The sequence below is a fragment of the Grammomys surdaster genome, unplaced genomic scaffold (assembly GCF_004785775.1).
Source record: "Grammomys surdaster isolate TR1022 unplaced genomic scaffold, NIH_TR_1.0 130, whole genome shotgun sequence".
Classification (NCBI taxonomy): Eukaryota; Metazoa; Chordata; class Mammalia; order Rodentia; family Muridae; genus Grammomys; species Grammomys surdaster.
The window spans coordinates 15,120,361-15,144,148 of record NW_021604588.1 but is presented as its reverse complement, the minus strand read 5'-3'; the positions used below and the strand labels follow the sequence as shown (position 1 = coordinate 15,144,148).

The window sequence follows — 23,788 nt, the reverse complement described above, 5'->3', positions numbered from 1 at the left end:
TGTCCAATGTCCTTGTCTTCAAGGCAAGACGTCCACATACTCCTCATCTGTGTTCTCTGGGGAAAAGCAAAGGACAGCCATGATGTTTCAGACCGTGAAGTCCCATCAGCCAGCCCCACTGGAGGGAAAGAAGACCAGACAGAAAGCAGTGCAAATACCACATCAGAGAGACATTTCCAAGACTCCAGTGCCACTAGGAGCCTTCGTGGACAAAGAAGGGTTCTGTGACAAGTGGAGCCTTAGTTTCTGTGACTCAATATCTGCCTCCAATGGAAGTCCCGTGCCTTCCTCAGAGTACCACTGCTTGAAGCTTGTTCCAAGGAGGGAAGAGAAAGGGAATGAGAAATTCAGCCATGGGAAGGTATTTCCCATTTAGTAACTGGGTACCTGGGGCATACACTACCAGGTCTGGCTGTGCTTGCAAAATTGATGTACTCAGACCCATGTCCAGTTCTTTGGAAAAATCTCTCTAGGGATTTCTCTTCCAGGGATTTGATAACATTTTATTAAAGTGTAAACAACACTATCACCATAACAACCACTATCACCAACTCACTTTGATTTGCATAAGCATCTGACTTTGAGACATTTATGCTTTATTTCCCTTAAAGCTTTTGTGTGTAAGTGTGTAGGCATGTGTGTACAGATGCATGTGCACATGGGTACCTTTGTGTGTGGAGGCCAGAGGTTAACCCCATATGTTGTTCTTCAGGTTTTACCTGCCATATTTTTTGAAACCAGGGTCTTCCTCTTGCCTGGAGCTCACCAGGTTTCATGGTCAAGGAACCCCCAACATCTACCTGTTGTCGCCTCTGCAACACTGGGATGATAGCCATGTGCCACCATGTCCAGATTTTGAAAACCATCATTTCTGAGGATTAAATTCAGGTCCTCACACTTGGAAGACAAGTACTTTACAAACTGGGCTACTTCTTGAGGCCTTTTAATGCTTCATAAATCTATAAATGTGGTTGGAAAAAGGCAGTGGGGCTATATCTGTGACTGGGCCTACAGAAAATGATGAGATCGTAATGCCCACATCATCCCCTGAAAGGTGGTGAATCAACAGAAAGAAGAGCAGGGGTCGGCCTTCATTTTAATCATTAAAATGCCACATTAACCTTTTTAGAGAAATGAGAAGCTTCCCTTATCAGCCTAGAGAGTGACTCTGCTCAGATAGAATACAGTGGATGTAGATGCTTGCAGGCTCCCTGAGAACTCAGGGCCGTCACCTTTCTCCTTAGTTAGCAGGTCTGCTGTCAGCACAGATGCTGCCCATAGGCAGCTGTAATCTCTCTCGTGCACAATGAAACAGAGAAATGTCTCTTGGCATCTGTGCTTAATTCAAAATTTACCTCAGTGGGCAGATGCCAGATTCATTCAAAATACAGTGCAATGGGTAGATGATGAAAGTGAGGATAAGTTTGTAATATGATCTGAGAGATCTACGAATAGACTTCCTTCATAATTCTCAAGGGCTTCATACCTTATGGATATATGTGAAATAATTTGTCCCTGATCATTTTACAAATGTGTGCTTAGCAAAAATGGAGGGAAATTTAACAGAATAAGCCTTGGTAGGGGGTTTGACATGATTTTCTCAGTGAAAACCTGTCCACATGTAAATTTATTCCCAACTTTAGTGGACTGCATATGGTCACAGAATGAATTCAAAGATAACTTCTTTTCCCCCACCAGGGTCTTCCTCCTCTCCTTTCTGGCTGTCTTAGCACAGAAACCTTGTGCTTTTTCATGTTCATTGCCTAGAAGGTGTTGTTTCTTGACATTGTAGAAATCATAGGATGAAGGTCTTTAGAATAAGGTCATAGAACAAGTCATCAATTTCCATTGACTCTGCAGAGTAGCTGTGAATGGCTATGGGATTAGGGGCCCTTCTGACCCAGTGTCAGGGCTCTTACCATAAACATTCAGCTGTAACTTCAGTCTTCTCCCTCTTGGGCAGAAGTTCCTTTTCATTATTGGGTTTGAAAGATGAACCACCAGTCCTTGACCTGGTGCTTTAAATGTGGAGATTAATTCCTCTAGGTTTCGAAAGACTGCTTTTGGAGTACCCGGCTCAGTCTGCAAAGATATAAGAAGGTCATTCTTCCTTGTGAAACCATGGGTAAAATGTAACACTTCTGCAGCAGAAGGTTTCATGGCTGCTTCTAGAAGTTGACAAGCAGAAAGAGGCCAGTGAAACCCTGTCTCAAAAACAGAACAAAAGAAAAAGTATGAATCTTCTCTCTTCAAATTAAGGAAGAGAGGTCATGAATTGAAAGAGTAAAAGGAAGAATATATAAGTGTCTGGAGGGAAGAGAAGGCAGAGGCAACACTACAATCTCCTATCATGTTACAAAGTTATAGATTGTGTAATCTCAAATTATATATATACATATATATATTTATATTACTAATATAAATATATACTACACACACACACACACACATATATAATCTCAAAAAATATTCAGGAACATTGGAGGAGTCAAGTTGAAGGCATGGTGTTTGTTTAAGTCTATGTATTTCAGTAGTCCAAAAGACAAAGAGTTTGTACTACCATATTTTAATGTTTCAAATAAGACAATGAAGTTTTGTGAAGTACTAATTACTAATCTTGTTTGAATTTTAAATGTAAGTTTTAGTAATTTCCTCAAGGATGTCCTGTACAGCAAAAGAAACAATAGATGCTTAAGTATTTTAGGGAGTGTCGTATGTTCTAATCTCTTTCCGATATTCACAGTGAACAAAAGCATATTGAAGATCTTTTTCAGGATGTATGTTCAGATCTTGTTTTAGTAATTAAGAATTCTATTACATTTTTTTATACTTACTTCTTAAAGCCAATAACTAAATTCAAAAGAAACAAAGACATTTCCCTGTTGAGTTCACAGTAAATCTGAAAAACTAAAGGTGTCCCTACAACATACAGCTGTTTAATGTCTCCATTTCTGTTTTCAGACAGCTGTGGGTGTGCTTGACTCTTGAACATGTGACCCTCTTCCCACTTGCCCTTTCTACTCTCATCCTGGGATATGGTTTCGTTTTCTAATTCAGCAACAGTGTTATGTTTTTGTTGGGTTTTCTTTTGTTTTTGTTCTTTTTCTTCAAGACAGGGTTTTTCTGTGTAGCCCTGGCTGTCCTGGAACTCACTTTGTAGAACAGGCTAACCTCAAACTCGGAGAACTACTTGCCTCACCCTCTCTTGCAAGTGCTGGGATTAAATGCATATGCCACACCATGCTAAGTCCGGCATAGTCTTGGATGGGACTGTGTGACATTGTTCCCACCCCTGGAACGGAGCCAGCAGCAGATCATGGGCCTCCATAATTGTTGACAGAAGATGGGTAACAGGCTTGTTTGTATTAGAACAAAAATTGTGTGTGTGGTGTGTGTGTGTGCGTATGTCTGTGTATATTACATTATAGCTTATTATAAAAAGATATTTATCTTACAGCTTTTCAGATACAAAGGCAGACAGATTACTAACTTCAAGGTTAGCTTGAGACAGAATGAATTTAAGTTCAGGCATGGTCTTAAGAGTAATCTCAGGATGGGATCCCACCCAACTAAATTTAGTGTTTGTGCTTACAAAGGTAGGCAGATCTCTGAATTCATTTGCAATGTTTAAAAAAAAAAATGTGCTTGCTGTCTTTCCAAGGAGTCAAGGAGCTAAGGTCAAAAAAATACTGATTGGTGGAATAATCAGAGGGAAAAATAGGATAGAAAATTGAATTGATATGTAAATAAAAGACTGGGCTTTGTTCTAGGAGAGCTGAGCTCTAGAACAGAATGCAGGCTGTCAGCTTGTTCCCACACTTGGACTTCAAGTTACTCATTTTGCTGCTCCCAAACACCCCTTCCTCAGAACCCCTTTCCAAGCCGAAGCTGGTCCTTGGCAACTCCACATGGTTGTACAAAATGCAGTCCAGGTCCATTTGTTTCACCTGTACAATAGTGGGCATGGCTGCCTCTATGGTCTGGAAGAACAGCTAGGATTATTAAAACATGGAACAGAAATCCGGCACTGGCCTGTTTCTCTCAGAGAGAGACAAAGCTCACTGCTTACCAATCTTGGGATGGTACTCTTGTCCTTGAAAGCCTCCATATGGTCACATCAAAGGTTCAAGAGACCACTTCAGGTTTTCCCTAATTCCCACACTTGCTATGGTGGTCCTTAGGTAGTCTTACCTGCATAGTGTAATATCCATGTTTCTCTCTGAAGATTCGATAGTTGTAGACAATCTTTTTAAACCTGTGGGAAAATGGCTCTGTGAATCATAAGGTTCTTATATACAAATCTCCATGATGGCTGTCTTCATACTATAGACATGTGTTTTTCAGTCTTAAATCCCAAGAAGAAACTGGAGGTTCTCAGACCCTCTCATCTGAATTTGAAAGACAGGGTTTGGCTTTGAAACACAGAGCCTCTTAGAGATGATGGTGTGTGAATTCTAGTAAAAAAGGGGAGAGAATTAAGATCCTTGTTACAACCTGACCTTTGTCAGGAAGGACAACCTTTAAGAGTCTTTCCCTCACCCACTTCTCAAGGGAACCTCAAGTATGACTCAGAGATTGTTGTCCTGCTAGCAGTTTTCATCAATTTGACTAATTATAATCTGGATTGAGTCTTCCTAGATGTCTCAAACTCTATAACTCTTATCTCTCTGGCTTATACTGATATATATTTTTATAAAAATTCATTAAATTTCCAAGGGCATATTTTATTACAACAGAAATGATTTTGTCTCAATGTTTAAAATAGCATTACAAAATAAGTTGTTTTAGCGTTTACCACTGTAGGAGAAGGTCATTTCACTGTGACTCCCTAGAGGAAAAAGGTAGGCTATTTCAGAGTCATGTGTTCATCATTATCAAGACAGTATGAAATACTCTGAATGTTGATAGTCAGAAGCAAAATTCTCCTAATCATAAATAACCTTTTCCTGCTCATTTCTAATAATTACCATTTTTTTCTATATCCCATGTGAATTCATTGCTTTACCCAGAAATAAGTATACCAGATTTGGTGGATTAAAAAGTAGCAGTGTGGGGAAGGGTAGCTGAACATGAGTCTAAGAAGCAAGTCTGTAAACAGCTTTCCTCCATGATTCCTGCCTCTGCTCTCTCTTTGGTTCTTTCCCTGACTTTGCTAAGTGATAGACTGAGATCTGGAAATGTAAACATGTAAACCAAATAAACTGTTGTCTCTTCAAGTTGCTTTTGGTCATTGTCGTAAATCCGGGATTCTCACATTCTGCCTTCAGTGGCTCAGCACCAGCAACTTTCATCATCACTCTGCTCCACTCCACTGCCAGGTTCAGTGCATTTCCACTGGGGCTGTAAATTCTGGGTATTTTTATATGTTACATGTGCCCACTCTTTGAAAGGTCTCTCCACATCATGACCCTCTCTTAATCTTCCTGTCTCCTGCATGGTCGCCCTCTCCCTTTTCCTCTCCCTCTCCCTCTCTCTCTCTCCCCCCTTTTGCCTCCTGCCTCCCAATAAACCTCTTGCATTAGATCTATGGCATGATGTGATCTCTTACTGGCACACCTTGGTCCAGACCCACCAAGGTGCCTTTACTACATAATCCTAACAGTCATGGTGTTTATCAAAGCAGTAGAAAACAAGATAATACATTTATCTTGCTTAGATTACCTACCCATTATCACATCATCACTTCACTTCCTTTAATACTCAGGTGAGATATTTATGTGTGTGTATCATTCATATATATATATATATATATATATATATGGTTTATATAAATGTATAGGGAAGTATAGGCTAATATAATGGATTTATAAATTTCAATTTTATTTCTTTATGTTTATGAAATAACATCTGAGGTGTAAAAATTACACCTCAGATCTTGAGATTTTAATCAATATGCTATATCCAACTCTCATGAAACTGAGCCACAGTGACCCATGAGACATGCAACCATGCAGGGAAATAACCAGTTTTGTATTTTATGAAAATACATTGTTTGGTATGTATGTCATAGAGTGTGTGGTTTGAATAGTATACTCAACATACATGGGGTTGTTGAGACATCATTTTATTATAAAACAAGGATCATCTACACCTGGAATTATTTATTTATTTTACCATCTTTTACTTTAATCAAATTAGTAAACCAGAACCTTGGTTAAACTCAACTCCTCTTGTCTGTACAGGTAAACGAAAAACACAGTCCTGTAAATGAGCTTTAAGTTAAGACTGTCTCCACTCTCACTCTCCCCTTTCTCTCCCCACACCTCTCTAAGACAGGGTCTCTCAACATGTAACCAACCCTCTTAGACCAGAATTCAGTGGCTAGACCAGCCTGGCCTAGAACTCACCTGGGTCTGCTTCTGAAATCCTGAGCCACCATGGACAGCTTCCCTCACACTGTTTTACTTTTTTGGGTTTATATTGTTGTCGTCATTGCTGCTGCTGCTGCTGCTGCTGCTGCTGTTTATGTTTTTCCAAACAGGGTATCTCTGTGCAGCACTGGCTGTTCTGGAACTAGCTCTGTAGACCAGGATGGTTTTGAAACTCATGATCTGCCTACCTACTCCTCCCAAATGCTGGGATTACAGATGTGCTCCACCACCTGGTATCACTCAAATTCTTAATGGTTTCAGAGAATCAGTTAGATTCTTGTGCTCCTGAAAAACAATTTTCTGCCATTTTTTTCTCCTTAAACTCATCATATGTTTCTTAGAAAATGTATATGGGTATTTGCATGTATGCTTGTGTACCACATACTTGTCAGTGTTGGCCAGTGTTCTTAGTTGTTGAGTGGAGGGAGAGAGAGAGGGTCTTCATCTCCTCTGATTGCTTGCCTCTCCTGAGTGAAGTCATCAGGAGAAACAGGAACTGAGAAGATGATAGCAACCAAGAGAGAATCCCAGCCTTCTACTACCCCACCTTCACTGGGGTCTCAAATAGACTCCCACAGCTGTCACTACCCTGCTCACACCCATCACAGTCTGTACTCAAATTCCCTGCTGTTGTCACTGTAGACAAACTGTGTATGTGGCTCTCCAAAGCAGGTTCCTCTTATTTCCCCTTTCATCTGTTCAAGGACAGAGCTCAGGCCACTCCTTGCTCACTTTCTCTGACTTCACCATTCTCTACTCAACAGCCTCAACAGTCTAGCTATAAACTGTGAGTCAGAACACGTCACTCTGCTTAGAATTGTTAGGTCAATTTTAGAGAAGCAAAAAACCTGGAGATCTGGAGTGTGTGTGTGTGTGTGTGTCTGTGTGTGTGCACGTGCGCGAGGGCGTGTGTGCCTGTGCACGTTTTAAAAGGGATGGTTCCCCTCTCATAAAGCTTCTAACAAAGCTAATGAGCTAGTTCCGAGGAGAAAGGTATTACCAGCATAGACTAGCTCAGGTATATGTCTGTGTGTGTAGGGGGGTGGGTGGATATTGATAGCTCTGCCAACACAGATTGATGGAGGGAAAGAGCCCACAGTGGCATCATTTTCATGTGGAAATACATAAACCTGGATCTCTGCTCCATACTCTAAAGACGCCATGATGGGGAAAAACCACATTAAACTTTGGAGAGAGAAGTATACATGAACAGTTTAGTGACCTTCAAGGTAAGGAAGAATTTTGTCACTTGTAAAAAGTGGAAACTGTAAAACAGAGTAATGTGTGTGTTTAACTAAAGCTTCAGTATATCAAAATATGCTATTAAGGAAGTAAAACTGTCCAGAGATCGGGAGAAATCAATTACAACTCTGGTATGTATGAGAATACTAAGACAAGCTAAGTGTCAGTAACACAGGAAACATATTTCATTTTGCTAGCATCCAGAGAAATGCATGTTAAACAACATGAAAGTCTCATCTCTCATAAGACTGACAGAGCTGAAAGAATCTATTAATGCAAATTACTGGCTGTGATGAAGCCTTAGGAAAAAATTAATATACTATGCAGTGTAATGTCTGTGAGAAAAATTTGATAAACTTTAGTAAAATTAGAAAATTTATTTTATGAGAGCAATATAGAAACAAAGCAGATAATGTCAATATTTGATCATTTATTAAAAAGTAAAGATTGATGAACCTAAGCATTAAATTCATTTAAGTTATTTCAAAAGGGTCTGGAGAGATGGCTCAACACTTAAGAGCAGTTGCAGAGAACCCAGGTTCAGTTCTCACACTTGCAAGCCAGCTTATAACCATCTATGCTTCAGTTCCAGGGATTTAACTCGCTTCTGTCCTCTGTGGGCACCAGGCACACTCGTGGTACACATATTCTTATGCAGGCAAAAACTCAAACACTAAAAATAAATACATCTTTAAGATAAATATTAACAATCTATGGGTATATAAACCAACAAAAGCATAAAATATCTAATTATTTCTAATATGATTAAATAAAAATCATTAAAATAATTACAAACTGGGGTCTAGGAAGATGGTCACTATTTAAAGCATGTGTAATGGCAAGTGTGAGGGCTGGAGTTTGCATTCCCCAGAAATCCAGAGTTCCAGGTGGGTGTGGCTGACATCCTGTAACTCCAGCCTCAGAAGGAATTGAGACAAGGGATCCCCGGTAGCTTTCTGGTAAGTAAAGAGCTCTAACAAGAGCAAACAAGCTGCTCTTAAGAGAGCACTTTCTCTCTTCTTTCCTGTACCAAGCCACTAGTCTCCCATATTTGGTCACTTCCTTATTCCTGAATCTGACTTCGAAGGTCTGGCTATCAACATTCCTTATTTGACTACACTGACCATCACATCCAGGCAAGGCTTACCAATTTACCCTACCACAGAATCCCCATTTTTTCCTTAAGAACTACTACTCCAGAGACACTCGCTGCTGTTTCTGCCTCATTCAGATGCAGCTACCCTGTCTCCTTTCTCTCTTGCCTAATAAAGGATCTTTGTGTTGGAAAGTGCTGTCTAAGAGTGATGTGTGTTTAATCCTTTGTCCCACAGTGTCTCTTCAGTAAAACTAGTTTCATCTGTCAGCTCTGGATTTGACTGAGAGGATTTTCCACATCAGTGTCAGGCCTCCATGTGCATGTGACACACACACACACACACACACACACACACAACCAAATAGAAAAATAAAAAAAAATAAATTTAATAAAAATAAAATAAATTTTAAAAGGATTTAAAATTTAGTAAACTGAATATGCTTCTATCAGTTGTGAAAAAAATGAAAGAAAAAGGCTATATTCAAAGGCAAACTTAAAGTTATACCCTAAGGAAGGCCAGAAGAAGGGATGAAGGAAGGAAGGAGTGCTTGAGGAAGAGTGAGGAAGGGGAGGTTCATCAGTGGGTTCAGTGTGCACTGAGGATTTGCCTTTGTGTAGATTTTCAGCTATTTAGAGCACTGTCAGCTAGTTAAAAGCTTTATTTACCTTTGCAATGGAACAGTAACAGGAAAGCCCCCCCCCAAAAAAAAACCCTCTTCTTGCTCATTCATCTTTAATAATCTGGTCACATTTATGCAACTTAGAAAAGACCACGAACATTTTGGATTTTAAAATAATATTTTTGTATCAAAAGCAAGTTACATGTACACAGCCAAACATTGGACTGAGTGTGGAAACCCAATGGGGAAGTTAGGGGAAGGACTGTAGGAGCTGAAGGGGTTTGTAACCTCACAGGAAGAACAGTAATATCAACCAACCAGAACCCTGAGAGCTCCTAGGGACTAAACCACCACCAAAGAGTATACAGGGGGTACCCATGGCTTCGACTGGATATGTAGCAGAGGATTGCCTTATTTGACACCACTGGGATGGGAGCCCCTTGGACCTGTGGAGGCTTGATGACCCAGGATAGGGGAATGCTAGGGCACTGAAGCAGGAGTGGGTGGGCGGGTGGGGGAGTACCCTCATAGAGGCGGGGAGGGAGGAGGGGATAGGGGCTTGTGTGGATGGTAAACTGGGAAGGGGGTAACATTTGAAATGTAAATAAAATATCCAATAAAAAAAATGAGGAAAAAAAAAAGACAAGTTACAGAAGCCAGGAATGATAGTGCCTGCTTTTCATCCCAGCACTCAGGAGGCAGAGGCAGAGGCAGAGGCAGAAGCAGGCAGATCTCTCTTCAGTTTGAGGCTAACCTGGTTTACATAGTGATTTTCAACAACCAGGACTATGGAGGATGTGGGGGGTGGAGAAGAGGAGGAAGGGGAGGAGGAAGAGAGCAACAACAAAAGGAGGCGGAAAGGAAGGAAAGAACAAATGAACTAGTTACAGGTTTTGTTAATAAGCCTATGGTGATCTTGCTAGGAGCCTTCTAGATTCCAAGTGTTTACTGCTTCCAGTCATTATAGAAATAAATGTGTGAGAACAGCTACACCCTCACTACTTAACTATAAGTTTTGTCATCAGCCTCTTGATGTTCAATATTTGGACAACAAAGGTATATTTTAGTAATTATTTCAAGGGTGGGAGGTTCTTATTCAACATTAAAAAAATCTTTATACCCTTTAAGAAACTGACCTCAAATGTCAGTGTAAGAGATTTTGTTTTCTGATTTCCCCCATGTGTTTGACAGGGAGAAACAGGCAAATCATTGTCAGTGGTCATTTCTTGTAGGGAAAGATGAGCTGCTGAGTGCTTAGTGCTTTTCTACCTTACCAATCCTGTGTCTTATAAAGCTATGTGACTTACCTTCGTTTCTACTGTTTGAATAAAGTACCATTACAGAAGCAACTGAGGGAGAAAGGGATTATTATATGTAGTTCATGGTTCCAGTTTATAGTCCATCATTGTAGGGAAGTCACAATGACAGGAGCATGAGACAGTTAGTACTACATCCATAGTCAAGGGGGAAAGAGTTAAAAATTATGCATACATGCTAGTACTTAGTTTAGTTTCTCCACTCTTACATAGTTCAAGACTCTTTCTAAGCCGGGCGGTGGTGGCGCACCCCTTTAATCCCAGCACTTGGGAGGCAGAGGCAGGCGGATTTCTGAGTTCGAGGCCAGCCTGGTCTACAGAGTGAGTTCCAGGACAGCCAGGGCTACACAGAGAAACCCTGTCTCCAAACAAACAAACAAACAAACAAACAAAAAAGACTCTTTCTAGGGCCACCCACAGTGGATGAGCCTTCCCACTCCAATGAACATAATCAAGATAACTGCCCACGAGTCAACCTAATCTAGATAATTCTTCCAAAGTGGTTCTAGGTTGTGACATATTAGCAATTAAAACCAACCATCACAATATGATGATTAATAATTAAGACAGTAATGAAGTCACAGTATGGTAGCCATCAACATGCCAAAATAACTGGTCTACATTGCCATTTTTGTCTGCCAAGACTAAGCACAAACAGCTGGTGATACAGAGTAGGTGAGGTGATAATTCTTGGTACTGAGATAGAGCAAAGGAGGCAGACTTCTGGAAACATATAACCTACTCCTACTATCCAAATCCAGCACTTAACATACTGAACTTCAGTTATCCACTTATCCATTTGCAGTTTACACAGGAATATAAGTTCCTCAAGACCAGAATCACACTGTCTGATTTATCCATGTAGCACAACCGCTGATTCTTTTTTTTTTTTTTTTTGGTTTTTCGAGACAGGGTTTCTCTGTGTAGCCCTGGCTGTCCTGGAACTCACTCTGTAGACCAGGCTGGCCTCGAACTCAGAAATTCGCCTGCCTCTGCCTCCCAAGTGCTGGGATTAAAGGCGTGCGCCACCACCGCCCGGCTGCAACCCCTGATTCTTAATACAGATCCAGTATACAGTTCTTGACTTATATCAAATGTGCTGAGCCTATATGAAGAAATCTTACCAAGAGACTTTGATAGAACGGTTCATCAAATAAAGAAAGCTGCAGTGTTTTTGAAGAGAAAGCTTACTTGTAAGATATTTTTATCGAACTATATTTTAGTTGTGTTCCTATCTCCAACTTGACCCTGAATCCCAGACTTGTTTATCCACTTGTCTACTTCACATCTCCTTTTGTATACCTATGAGTTATCTTGAACCTGATGTGATGAAAACCCCAGGATCACCCCTGTGTTGTGTACTCTTGTGTCTCACATCCTCTTTCAAACCTTCTCCAAGCTGTACTGTGTTCTGATGTCTATGAACTTCAACTATTCATTTAATTCATCCTTCATTGAACACCCTATATACATACACTCGATTTCTGTATATGTTGCTTGTCTACACGTCTCCCTTGGGCTGAGCCCCATCAGAAGCACCAGTTCTATCATCCAAGACCATAACCCAAACTCAATATTCCATCTCTGGAAGAGATGCCTGTCTGTACTATACCCCAGAGTGAAATGATCTATGTGTACTGTTAATTCCCACATCCTCATTGTACTTTGGGTATTTGACCAACACAAATATATCTTGGAATGTGGGTGAATTATTGCTTCTTATTAAAAAAAAGTATATTTATAGTTATAGTTTTATGTCTACATATTTCTTTTTTAGATTAGATAATCAAGGATGACCAAGCAAAATGCATCCTTAAATATATATGTATGCATACATGTATCCTTTGAATTCTTTGCACTAACATAGTCAAGAACACTTTGCTTTTATCTGTTAAAACTATCAGAAAATAGCTATGATTTTGCCTCAAATATTATGCCAGTTTTCTCATTCATAATAAAGTGGTGAACCATAGCCATCTCCATGTCCAATAGCATATGATGTTGTCTGAGTACCATAATGTCATCTGTTAATTGAGCCACAACACATCACTTCCATTGTCATTTCCTAACTTCTGATGTCTTAGACCTTTTCAGTGGTCACCCCTGGCTTTTCTGTGTTTATACGTAACTCTTTTCAGACTATTCCACCCAGAGCATCCTGAATAATATTTTAAACATATAAATCAGATATAGATGTGAAAACTCCGAGCTGGGAGAAGTAGTAAGGTCACAGGAAGGGCCAGAATGAATAAGGTGACAAACCCCAAGCATGGAGAGGTAAAAGCCAGGGCAAGAGAGTGAAAGTATTAGTAAGAATGGCAGAAGGATCCCAGCTCAGTGGATAGAGCGCTTTCACGAGGTCCTGCATTCTACCAACAATACAACATAAACCTGGTGTGGTGGTACACATGTATAATCCTGGATCTTGGAAGGCCACGGGAGGAGGATTACTGTGAGTTCGAGGTTAACCTGAGCTAGAGTGTGAGGCTCTCTGAATAAAGAGCAAATAAATAAATAAGAAAATGAACAAACCATAGACACATGAATACATACTTGTATGCACATGTACGTATACACACACACACACACGTGTCCGATATTCTGAGACACAGTGAGCACATACCCAGAGTGTAGATATGTAACTAGGTATACAGGTAGGCAAAGAGAAATGAATAGATGGTAGATAGATGGATGGATAGATGGATAGATAGATAGATATTAAGCCATCATAGTAAAAAAAAAACATAACCATCATGTATTGAGCATTCATATAAACCAGGCAGCAGGTTCATCACTTTGTACTACTATCTTAATAACAAGCTTAATAATATGATTTAGCAGAGAAAATGGAGAGTTGGAGGCAGAGGATATATTTTGATTCTTTAATGATCATTTATACACACATATATATGAAAATGAATATGTATATGTGTATATACATATATGCATATACATGTATGGGTCTCTGGGGTACTGAGTAGCTTTTATATGTTAACAAAATGACTCCTGATAGCATCAGAATGGGGATTTGTTGCCAGAAGGATCTTAAATGGGTATGCTTTATCCCAACTTCCTAGGACAGGAGTGGAGGGAAAAATAAATGTTGGAGTTGCTGGGTGTGGTGATGTGTGCCTTTAATCTCAGAATTTGGGGGGCAGAGGTGGATTTTTTGAGTTTGAGGCCAGCCTAGTCTATTTAGGAAGTTACAGGTCATCTAGAGTCACATAATAAGATACTGTATCAGAGGAGGGAAGGAAGAAAGAAAAGGGAGGGAGGGAAGGAGGGAGGGAGGGAGGAAAGGAAAGAAAGATTACTAAAAGTGTATTTGAAATAAAAGCAAAAAAGGAAGAGGATATAGAGCCGAGAGCTGCTGGTAGTTTGGAGGGTGTCTCTGAGCAGCTGGAATCTGACACTCGGCTGGATTGGAGAAGTAAGTCAGCCCAGTGTTTGATATAGGCATTTATGGTGATTACTAAAAGTGTATCAAGTACAACTTCTGTTTCCAGCCAAGATGGAATAATAGGACCACACTTATTATCCCTTCTCCTCAAGAAGCCCTGAGAAACTCACAAAGATACATGAAATTGCAGCCTTTGAACATCAGACATTTCAGGTGAGATGGGGAAGAGGGGAAGAAATTATATGAATCTTGCTACATTGATTTCTGCTGGCAGAAATATTTCTTTGAATGTTGGGATAACCCACTTAATATATCAACTGTCTATGAAAGTTTGTCCCTGTGTTCTCAATTGTTATTGCTGTACCTGCAGTGCCAGGCTAGCAGGGTATATAAATGTTTGTCATTTCCTTACCCACCCACAAAATTAGGCAAGCTGCCTTGGGTGAGGTCACGTAGCAAGGAAGAAAGGAGAGGTAACACAGTTTGGCCAGAGGTTTTCCTACTGCTGGTTGGTTCAGACTGGATGAGTAAGGAGTGTGGCATTTTGTATAGTAAACAGCTGGTTGTTGGAGATGGGACAGAGCAACCAGGCAGGCAAAAAAACAAAACCTAACAAAACAAAGCAGTTAGCTGGAAGCAGAGAGAGAGAGCATGGCACCGAGGTAGAGCAGAGTAAGTCATTTTGGGCTAGCTGAGAGACGCCCCAGTAAACAGACCAACAGCCTTGTGCTGTACAACTGTCTCCATGTCCTTATTATTAAATCACAAGAGGACCCCTGAAAACTTGCAATATTTGAGTCTATTGACATCCGTCTTTTTCATGCCCTTGCTTAGAAGGTATGCAAACGAAAGCTGATGTTGTACTTGTCAATGTGCATGACAAAATTCAAATGTCTAGATTTTTAAAGAGGCAAAATGTAAAAGATGTAAGTACAAAAGTGTTAATTGTTCCAGCTTATACTTAACCCATCACATAAAATGCAAAATAAAATTGGAAGTAACTATATATAAATTATAAGAATTACAATCCTCCACTCAGTCATGAAGAGATGATAGTGGCAGCTTTGTTGGGCTGGAGAGATGGATGGCTCGATCAGTAAAGGGCTTCTGTGCAAGCATGAAGGACTGAGTTCAGAACCCCCAGCACCTGTATGAATGCTGAGCCTGGCATTGTGTGCCTGTATTCCTGCACTGAGAAAGAGGGAAGGGGAGGACCCCGGAGGATGGCTGGCAAGCTAGTCTGGCCAAATCAGTAAGCTCCGGGATCAATGAGATACCCTGTCTCCAAAAGTAAGGTGGAGAGCAATTGAGGAAGATGCTTGGCATTAATTATTAATTTCTGGCCTACATGCACACATATTCATGTGCAGATGTATGCTATTCCCATATTAACATGCACACACACACACACACACACACACAATGTACATAGAAAAACAGGTTAAAAACTATATGTGCAGAGAGCCATTTGTTATATATACAATTGCAAACTGTCCATGGCAAAAAGCTTGCCAATGTGTGTACTTAAATATACATGACTTCTGAAGATAGAGGGAAATGGGCTTTGCTTTTGTTTTTATGGGTCTTTGATCATGTTTTTCTTTTTCTTCCCCCTCCCCCATCCCACCCTCCTTATCATTCTTTCTTTTTTTCTTGCCATTATGACAGGATCTCACACCATATTCCAGGCTGATCTGAAACTCACCGTGTAGTCCACACTGGCCTCAAGTTCATTACCATCCTCCTATCCAAGCTTTGTACATACTGGGAACACAGGCAAGAATCACCATGCCCACCTTTAATTTTTATTTTGGAATTATTTATATTAGCAGTAGTAGTTGAACTTGGGTGCTGTGGTTGACCTCAGAGCTTTGTACATGCTAGACACATTCTTCCCCACTGAGCTACTGTCAACCCTATGTTTTTCTGAAAGGAATTTGTATATGTCCTAAGTATATAGATTGTTTGGGTTATTGCTTTTATTTCTGAACTCTTTGTGACTCTTTCTCAGAATTTGGGAGTTGCGAATGAGTCTCAGGGGACAGAAGGCATTGCCTCATTGCTCCCATTGCACACAGCAGCTGCAGCCTCCCTGTGGCTACAGAAGGTCTCCATTCCCCTTGATGGACTCTTTCCAGGGATGAATCCTTTTCACCTGCTAACATCTATCCCATCTGGACTCTACAGGCTACAAAGGCAGACCCAGTCTCAACTTCCTCATTTTCACAAAGTCACACCACACACACTCTTCCCACTTTGAGGTTTTCTAGCTCCATCTGCTGAGAGATCAGATGCCCTTTTCTGTCCGTGGGAACTGTAGCTCTCTCACCAAGCTGCAAGGGAGATGTTCTCTGAAGTGTCTCTCCCTTTTCATCAGTTCCTTTTCTTGTCCTCATATTCCTTCCTTCCTTCCTTCCTTCCTTCCTTCCTTTATTTATTTGTTTATCTATCTATCTATCTATCTATCTATCTATCTATCTATCTATCCATTCATTCACTCATTCATTCATTCATTTATACACAGCATAATATAGCTTAGGTTAGACTCAAACTTACTATGTAGCCAAATCTAGCCTTGAACTCCTGGTCTTCTTGACTTTTCTCAAGGACTGGAATTAATTACAGGCATATATTATCATGCCTGGCTAAATGGTCCTTCCCTTCTTCTCTCTCTCCCTCCCTCTCTCCCTCTCTTTCTTCCTCTTTTGGAATTTTGAGACAGACCCTTACTCTATATCCTAGGTTAGCAATCCAAACTGTGATGTTTACAAACATGAACCACCACTCCTGGCTTCCCTCATTTATCTGTACATTCTCATTCTTTAGTCATTGGCTCTGGGACAGCTCAGAAATCCAAATACTGCAGCAAAGAAACGGCCTGTCTCTGCCAAGGAGGGTGGCAAGATTCTGGATATGAGGGAAAAGTCACAGTTTAGGTTTCTTGCTTGGGCACTGTATAAAATACTTCTGAGGTGACTACCCAGAACATATTTCAGTAGCCCTAGGGACATAATTAAAGTCAAAGTATATGATAATATATGAAGAATTTGGTCTTGTATACACCATTAGATCAGTCTGCCAGGCCTGGGGATGGTACACACTTGTAATCACAACATTTAGGAGGTAGAGATGGGAAATTTTGTGACCTTGAGAACAATCTGAGCTACATAGTGAATTCAAGGCCTACCTGGACTTTGTGAGACCCTGACTCAAAACCAGTCAACCAATCAATCAATAACAGAAATGAGCAGTTGTTTTTTTACCCTTATAAATTACTGGTAACATTAGTTACTAGAAGGATCTGTGCAAAGTGACATTTCCCCCAGTACTTGCCACTGTACTCCAAGGCTTAGGACCATGTCTGGAACCTAAAGAAACTGAGTATATGCTTATTGAATGAAATAAAAAAAGGATCCACTCATCCTGGGAGGCTCAGTACCGATGTGATGCTTTCTGTTTCTGTCACTCATGGCTGTCAGTTCCCATCATACCCCAGGATGTTCTAATCATCACAGCCATTGCTTGCAAACAGGTCCAGTGACTTAATTTTCCCCACTACGATCTAGCTTCTGTTTTCTACAGTAGATCCATCAGCTGAGGATCTAACACAGTGCTTGGCCTATGAAAGATTATAATTACTAGTAAAAATAAGTGATCACCAAATCAGGGATGGGGTCACTTGGGTCATTTGATCTACACCTTATGACTGAGCATGCATGGCATTTCATCTGTGCTTCCATGACACAGGCAGGGAGGAGGGTGAAGTTTTGTCCTGTGAAGGTGCTCAACAGATATTTATACCTTTCTCATTTGACTTGCTTTTATTTTTGTTTTCTTTTTTAAACAATCCAAGTGACGATTGCTTTACATGAATATACGTGATGGGCTGACACAACTCAAGGGAGCTAAAATAAGTATCAAGATTAAAGAGCATCTCAAAGGAGACCTTGTACCTGGGCTGCTGGCCAAGATGTGTCCTGTCTCTGGGATCCCCCTGGCATTTTTCCGATTGCCCTGCACTCCACCATAAGTAGTTCTTCCCCCCCCCCACCCCCATCCAGAGCTGCAGTGGTTTAGCACTCAAACTTCCCAGCTTCAGGACTTTCTCCTCATCAGCGTTAACTTCCGAATCCCAGCACTTGTCACTCATCTGCTCAGTATGGCCCCAGGCGAAATGATGTTCCACTTGGGTGTATCATATGCTGCAGATGTCATCATGCAGAGGGAAAGACCACATGGAGAGATAGCTGGGCCAGTCTTATTCATTTGATAGTGACACTCTTAGAGCTGAGCGAGTGTCCCCTAAGATCCTTCGAAGGGTAATAGCTCCAATGTCCTATGGTCTCCCCTTAGGTTCCATTTCTTAAAGATCCTGCCACCTCTCAACATCACTACATGGAAACCATGACTGTGGCACATACTACCAATGGATACACACCCAAACCACAAGCATCATGTAAGGAAACAAAGATCCCTCCCTATGTAACAACTAGTAGTGACAGTCACTTTTGCCTTCTGACCTTTCTCTAGGCTCTAAGAAGCACAAGAGTAACCTCCAGTAACACTGATTCTTTGTTCACCTAGACTTCAGTCAAGCTCCCAAACTTCCTATGCCCACCTTTGAATTTCCTTACAAAATTTAGATTTCTCAAAGCTCCAAAGCTTTGTATCTTGTCAGCTTCTTCATCTGCCCCCAAATAAGATCTGATCACAGTGGTCTTTTCTCAACTAGAATCCCAGGGCCATTTTAGTCACACTTTGCCTTGTCTCTAAAGTTTCCCCTTGGTTCTTTTCCATGCACAGACCCCCATCCTTCTCCTCGCTATGAATTCATACTTGTTCATACTGTGTTCAGAGTTAAAGCCAATCTTTCCCCACTGACGTCATCATTACATCAGTCTCTACACCTGTCAAGAGGGCCCTGAATAAAGTCTTCCTCAGTGTCTGTAACAGGCATGATAAAGGATTCAGTGTTTCTCAATTTCTTCATCTATAAAATGACAAGAGATCATGCTTGCCTTGAGAGACCACAAAAAGGATAAACAGAAATGAAGAAATGTTGCTTGATAAAGCCCTTTGCCAACCTGAAAACATGTGAAATATTAGCACTTTAAATACTGCAAGTGAATGCAGCCAACCAATCTTTCATGCTGTAGTAAAGCCCCCCTGCCCTTCTCCACATCACATAAAGAGGTATGCGGAGAAGATGCTGTTCTGTCTGTTCTTTCTCCCCATCACCCTCTCTATTTCCTTACTTGTCTACCCTCTTCTGTTGTCTCAGACTCTGCTCATGTGGCATGCACAACTGAGAGAGGAAGGCAGGCAGAAGATCTGGGTAGGAACATCCTTCTGTCCTCTCCTGGCAGTACCTGGTCTATTACCATTCCAAAGTAGAATGAGATACAACTCCCTGAGTGTATGGCTGCCATCAGGATTCACCTACATGAAGATGAGGGTACTCACAAGACACAGAGGCACAGGGCTCCTGGCACAGACTCGCTGTCTCTTATCAGAAAGTTGCCATCCACCCCTCCCTTGAGGAGCAGTTCTGACTCTTGGTTGGTCAGGCGGCCATGATAGTAAGGCAGATCCATGGAAGGTTGTTATCCTTAAACTGTCCTGTCACCCTAAGATCCAGTTCCAGGCCAAGGAGGCTCTGTGAAGAGGGAAGTGGAGAGAGGAGGGGAAAGAAAATGTCCCTTACTCCAGTGTAGTCTAAACAAATGAGGTTGCTCTGTAGGGTTGAGTGAGCTTTACAAGACTCAGGAAATGAGAAGGGAGGGAGATGGAGTGACCATGACACTTCAGTCTAGAGATAGGTAGTAATACTTATCTCTAGTATGACTCACACAATTGGGTGAGCTTACCTTCCATCTCAGTCAGTGCTGTTTGTGGCCTCAGCAGCAACGCTATAGTCAAGATCCCTAGGTCCAGGTTACAGCATGTCTCACACAAGTTTTCTCTCCTGACAACTGGTGTGCTTCCTAGGGACCGTACCACTAACCCTGCTGTACTAGGTATCCATTTTGTGCTTGAGCTTTCTTTGATCATGCTCTGCATTAATGGCCATCTGTTCAAATGTAAGTTTCCCTAATGAAGGTTGAGAAATGCACTGCTCTGTGAATACAATAATAATAAGTCCTTAGGTTTAATCCCATGTCCATTTAACAAAGTAATAGTCATAGGTTCTTCCCTAAGTACACGGAGCTCTCTAGCCATAGGTTCTTGGCTCTAATAACACTGTTAAGAATAAATCTCTGTTTTGGGGCATCCATCATAGAAGACTACTTGGATATGGTTTCAAACTTACAGAAAGTATTTATTAGTTGGCCAGCAATTACACTGGGTATTTGAGATCCCAGTGTATCCCTGAGTGTTTGGATGGTGACCTTTTAAGCACAAAACCACATCCTTTGTTAACACACTTCATCAAGAACAGTTAGCTTGAAGCAGAACCACAGAGGGCAGTAGACAAGGTTACTACCTTTAGAGACTTTACCAGACCTGCAGACTTCGGTGGATTAGATCTTTATTTATTTTGGAGCAGTAGTTCTCAACCTGTGTGTTGTGGGTCACACCTCAGATGTTCACATTGTGATTCATAAGAGTAGCAAAATCATGGTCACGTAGTAGCAATAGAAAAATTTTATGGCTGGGAATTATCACAATATGAGTAATGGTATTAGAGGGTCACAGCATTAGAAAGGTTGAGAACCACCGTTTGGCACGTAGCAGTGCCTGTATTATGAGTTTTATTTCCTGGATGGCATTTTCATCATGGCATCAGTTGTGCTAAGGCCAGGTGGCCTACTAAGTTCCAAGGGCATGTTACAATTTCAACTAGTAGAGTAAACCTTAATTCCAATCAGAAGTTGGGTTGGTTACTTCTATAACATTTGTGCCACTGTTGTGCCAGTGGACATATACTGCTGGGCTGGTCATCATTTTATCTCAATAGGGTTCACAGCTAGGTAAGAGCCATGATTAGTTTTTTTCTCTAGTGGAATATAGGACTCCATACATACACATAATTAAAAATAATATAATTCTTTAAAATATTTTTTCCATTCATGGAGTAATGCTCCTTTTTGAGATTCTGTGTTTTAAAAAGAAAACACTGGGCACATGCCTTTAATCCAAGAATTTAGGAGGCAGAAGCAGATGGGTATCTGTGATTTCAAGGCCAGCCTGGTCTATAGATCAAGTTATAGGACAGCCAATTCTGCATGAAGAAACCCTGTTTCAACCACACAGACACACAAGTGCGTACACACACACACACACACACACACACATGCACACACTCCCATCTTCAGTGCACTAGAGTCATAAGTAGGCCTAGTTTCTTTGCAGTTACACTTAAGAGGATCTAATGGCTGGACTGTTACTTATCGTTTGAAAACATTATCAGTTTCCTGACTCTAAAGATTCCCTGGCTCATCACCTTTGTTGTCTATCCTCAGAGCAAGAAACAGTGATTGGCTTTTTTTTTTTAACTGTAACTCAAATGGTTGCTCTTCCTTTCTCTGGACTGTGTATCCATGACGATCATGCTGTCTTCCTCTACTTTTAAGAACATACCTATTTTTCACTGGCTATATCTGTGACAAGTCAGAATGGAAACTACAATTGTATCTGAAAACCATGTTTTCTTATTTTATCTTATTTTTAGATTTCAAAAGTAGCTTTAAAATGACTATACAGAGTATTAGGTTTACATATGGAACAGTCAAACAAATTTGTTTTTGATTCTTTCCTATCGTTGTGTTCCCTTTGCACCCTACCCCAGTAGCTTCTTTTCTGCTCCCATTTCATATATGTTCTAACCCCACGTTCTTCATTCACACCTCTTGGCTCTGTCTTGTGGTCCACTTCATAGTGCAAAGCATTTTTTCTTTTGGTTAAGGAACTGAACATATGCACAGGGCTCAGGGCATTAAGGGACAATCAATGTACAAGAAGCTTCAGAGCACCAAGATAGGCTCCCAGGAATTGACATTGGTGACTTTAGCAGAGATGCCCAACAGTGTGGATATGGATCCTGAAGAGGCCACCTCCTGTAGCCAGCAGGACCAACAGTGAAGAGATAAGGACACCAACCCACCCACAAGATTTTCAATACAAAATTTGTCCTATCTAAAAGAAATGTAGGGGCAAAATTGGGCCGAGATGCTGCTGGTTCCTGGTGGCTGATTGGAGATATTCTGATGACAAAATTTGAACTTGTTCCAAGGAGCTCTATGCCCCTAATCAACAGAAAGGAGTCTAACAATATCAATAGCCTCTTCCCCTCTAACCATCTATCTCTCCTATTTAGTGTTGGGGGGTTGGAAGGGTGGAAAAGGGTGATAACAACAAGAATCCAATAAAGCAGCTAAATGTCTGGCTATTCATAGATATGCAGGCAGAGATACAAAAAGTGTACGTACAAATACATGCTAAACTCACCCACACACATGTACATTTACATACAAATGCACATGCATACACACTTATATATACATATGCAGTGTATATACACATCTTCCTACATACATATGTGAACACACATGTACCAGTGCACATACACAGTCATAAAAAGCAGTCACATACAGAGATACACACATTAAATCAAACAAAAGCATGCACACACATCCACACACACATACCTTTAACAAACATTCATGTATACTCTTACACATGCATACACATACATACACTCAAATGCAATGACCTGCAAACCCCAAAGTACCTCACATGCTTACACACATGCATGCATGTATATGCAGGCACACACAAATGTATATACAAACATCCTTTCTCTTGCTCACCTGAGTCGCCACAGATGGAAAACACCAGACAGCCTTAATATTTTAAAACTAGCCAAATAACACAACTACTGGGTGAAGAATATCCTGCCCCATCCTCCTTAATCTCCTAAGGAGACGAAGTCATCCTCTTAGTCTGCCTGTGGAGGCTACAAACTTTGGTCCCAGAGACCTACATGTCTGTCCTTCCTATCCCTCCACAGCCTGGTCCAAATCCCCAAATCTCTCTGTGTCCCCTCCTCTTCCTCCTGGAAGCCCTGTGAGTATGTACAGTGAATAACCACACCAGGACTGCTGTGAGCAGGCAGATCAATTTTATTTAGGGTGATTGAAGGCTTAAAATTTGGGGGAGGGGCACTGAGAGCAGGGACATCCGGGACGGGTGTAGGTCATTGGCTAGGGGCTTAGGGTACCTGACATACCTCATTAGCCTGGAGAAGCATTTCAAGAATCTCAGTTGCTAGCTGAACAAGTTTTGTTAGGAGGAAGAGAATTGACCCTGTAAACTAATTAAGACTGTGTGACATTCTTCAGGTAGAGGCCAACATGAGGGCTTAGAATCCCCGTACAAGGTTAGAGAAGGAGAAAACATGCTAAAGAAGGGAATCTTCCAGTTTGTGCTGAGCTCAGAGGCTATCTGGTCATGGTAGACTTTGACCTTAAATAGCAGAGTTTTCCCACAGGCTGCCTGGACAATCCCCCAAACTTTCTCTATAAAGTTGGAACATCCATCTTCAGTCTTCTGGCCAAGAATATCTGACAGACTTTTCTGTGAAGCAGGAATTATGAAGAACTGCTTACCTTGTCTTGGCAAAGCTCAGCACTCAACTTCCCTGCATTCTCATTGACATTTTGGACAGCATTCTGTATACAGTTGAAGCAAGGACAGAAGGACAGTTTTTTTTTTTTTTTTTTTTTTTTTTTTTTTTTTTTTTT

At 40.9% G+C, this 23,788-nt stretch overlaps 1 protein-coding gene across 1 annotated transcript; it reads right to left on the bottom strand.

The window, feature by feature from the left end:
* Positions 1-18: 18 nt before the first annotated feature.
* Sh2d1b (SH2 domain containing 1B) lies at positions 19-19,639 on the bottom strand. Its single transcript, XM_028757720.1, has 4 exons — positions 19,509-19,639; positions 4,192-4,255; positions 1,920-2,082; positions 19-56 (listed from the first exon to the last, which is right to left on the bottom strand). Exons 1-4 carry the CDS (start codon positions 19,637-19,639, stop codon positions 19-21), a joined length of 396 nt encoding a protein of 131 aa, XP_028613553.1.
* Between the last annotated feature and the right edge of the window lie 4,149 nt (positions 19,640-23,788).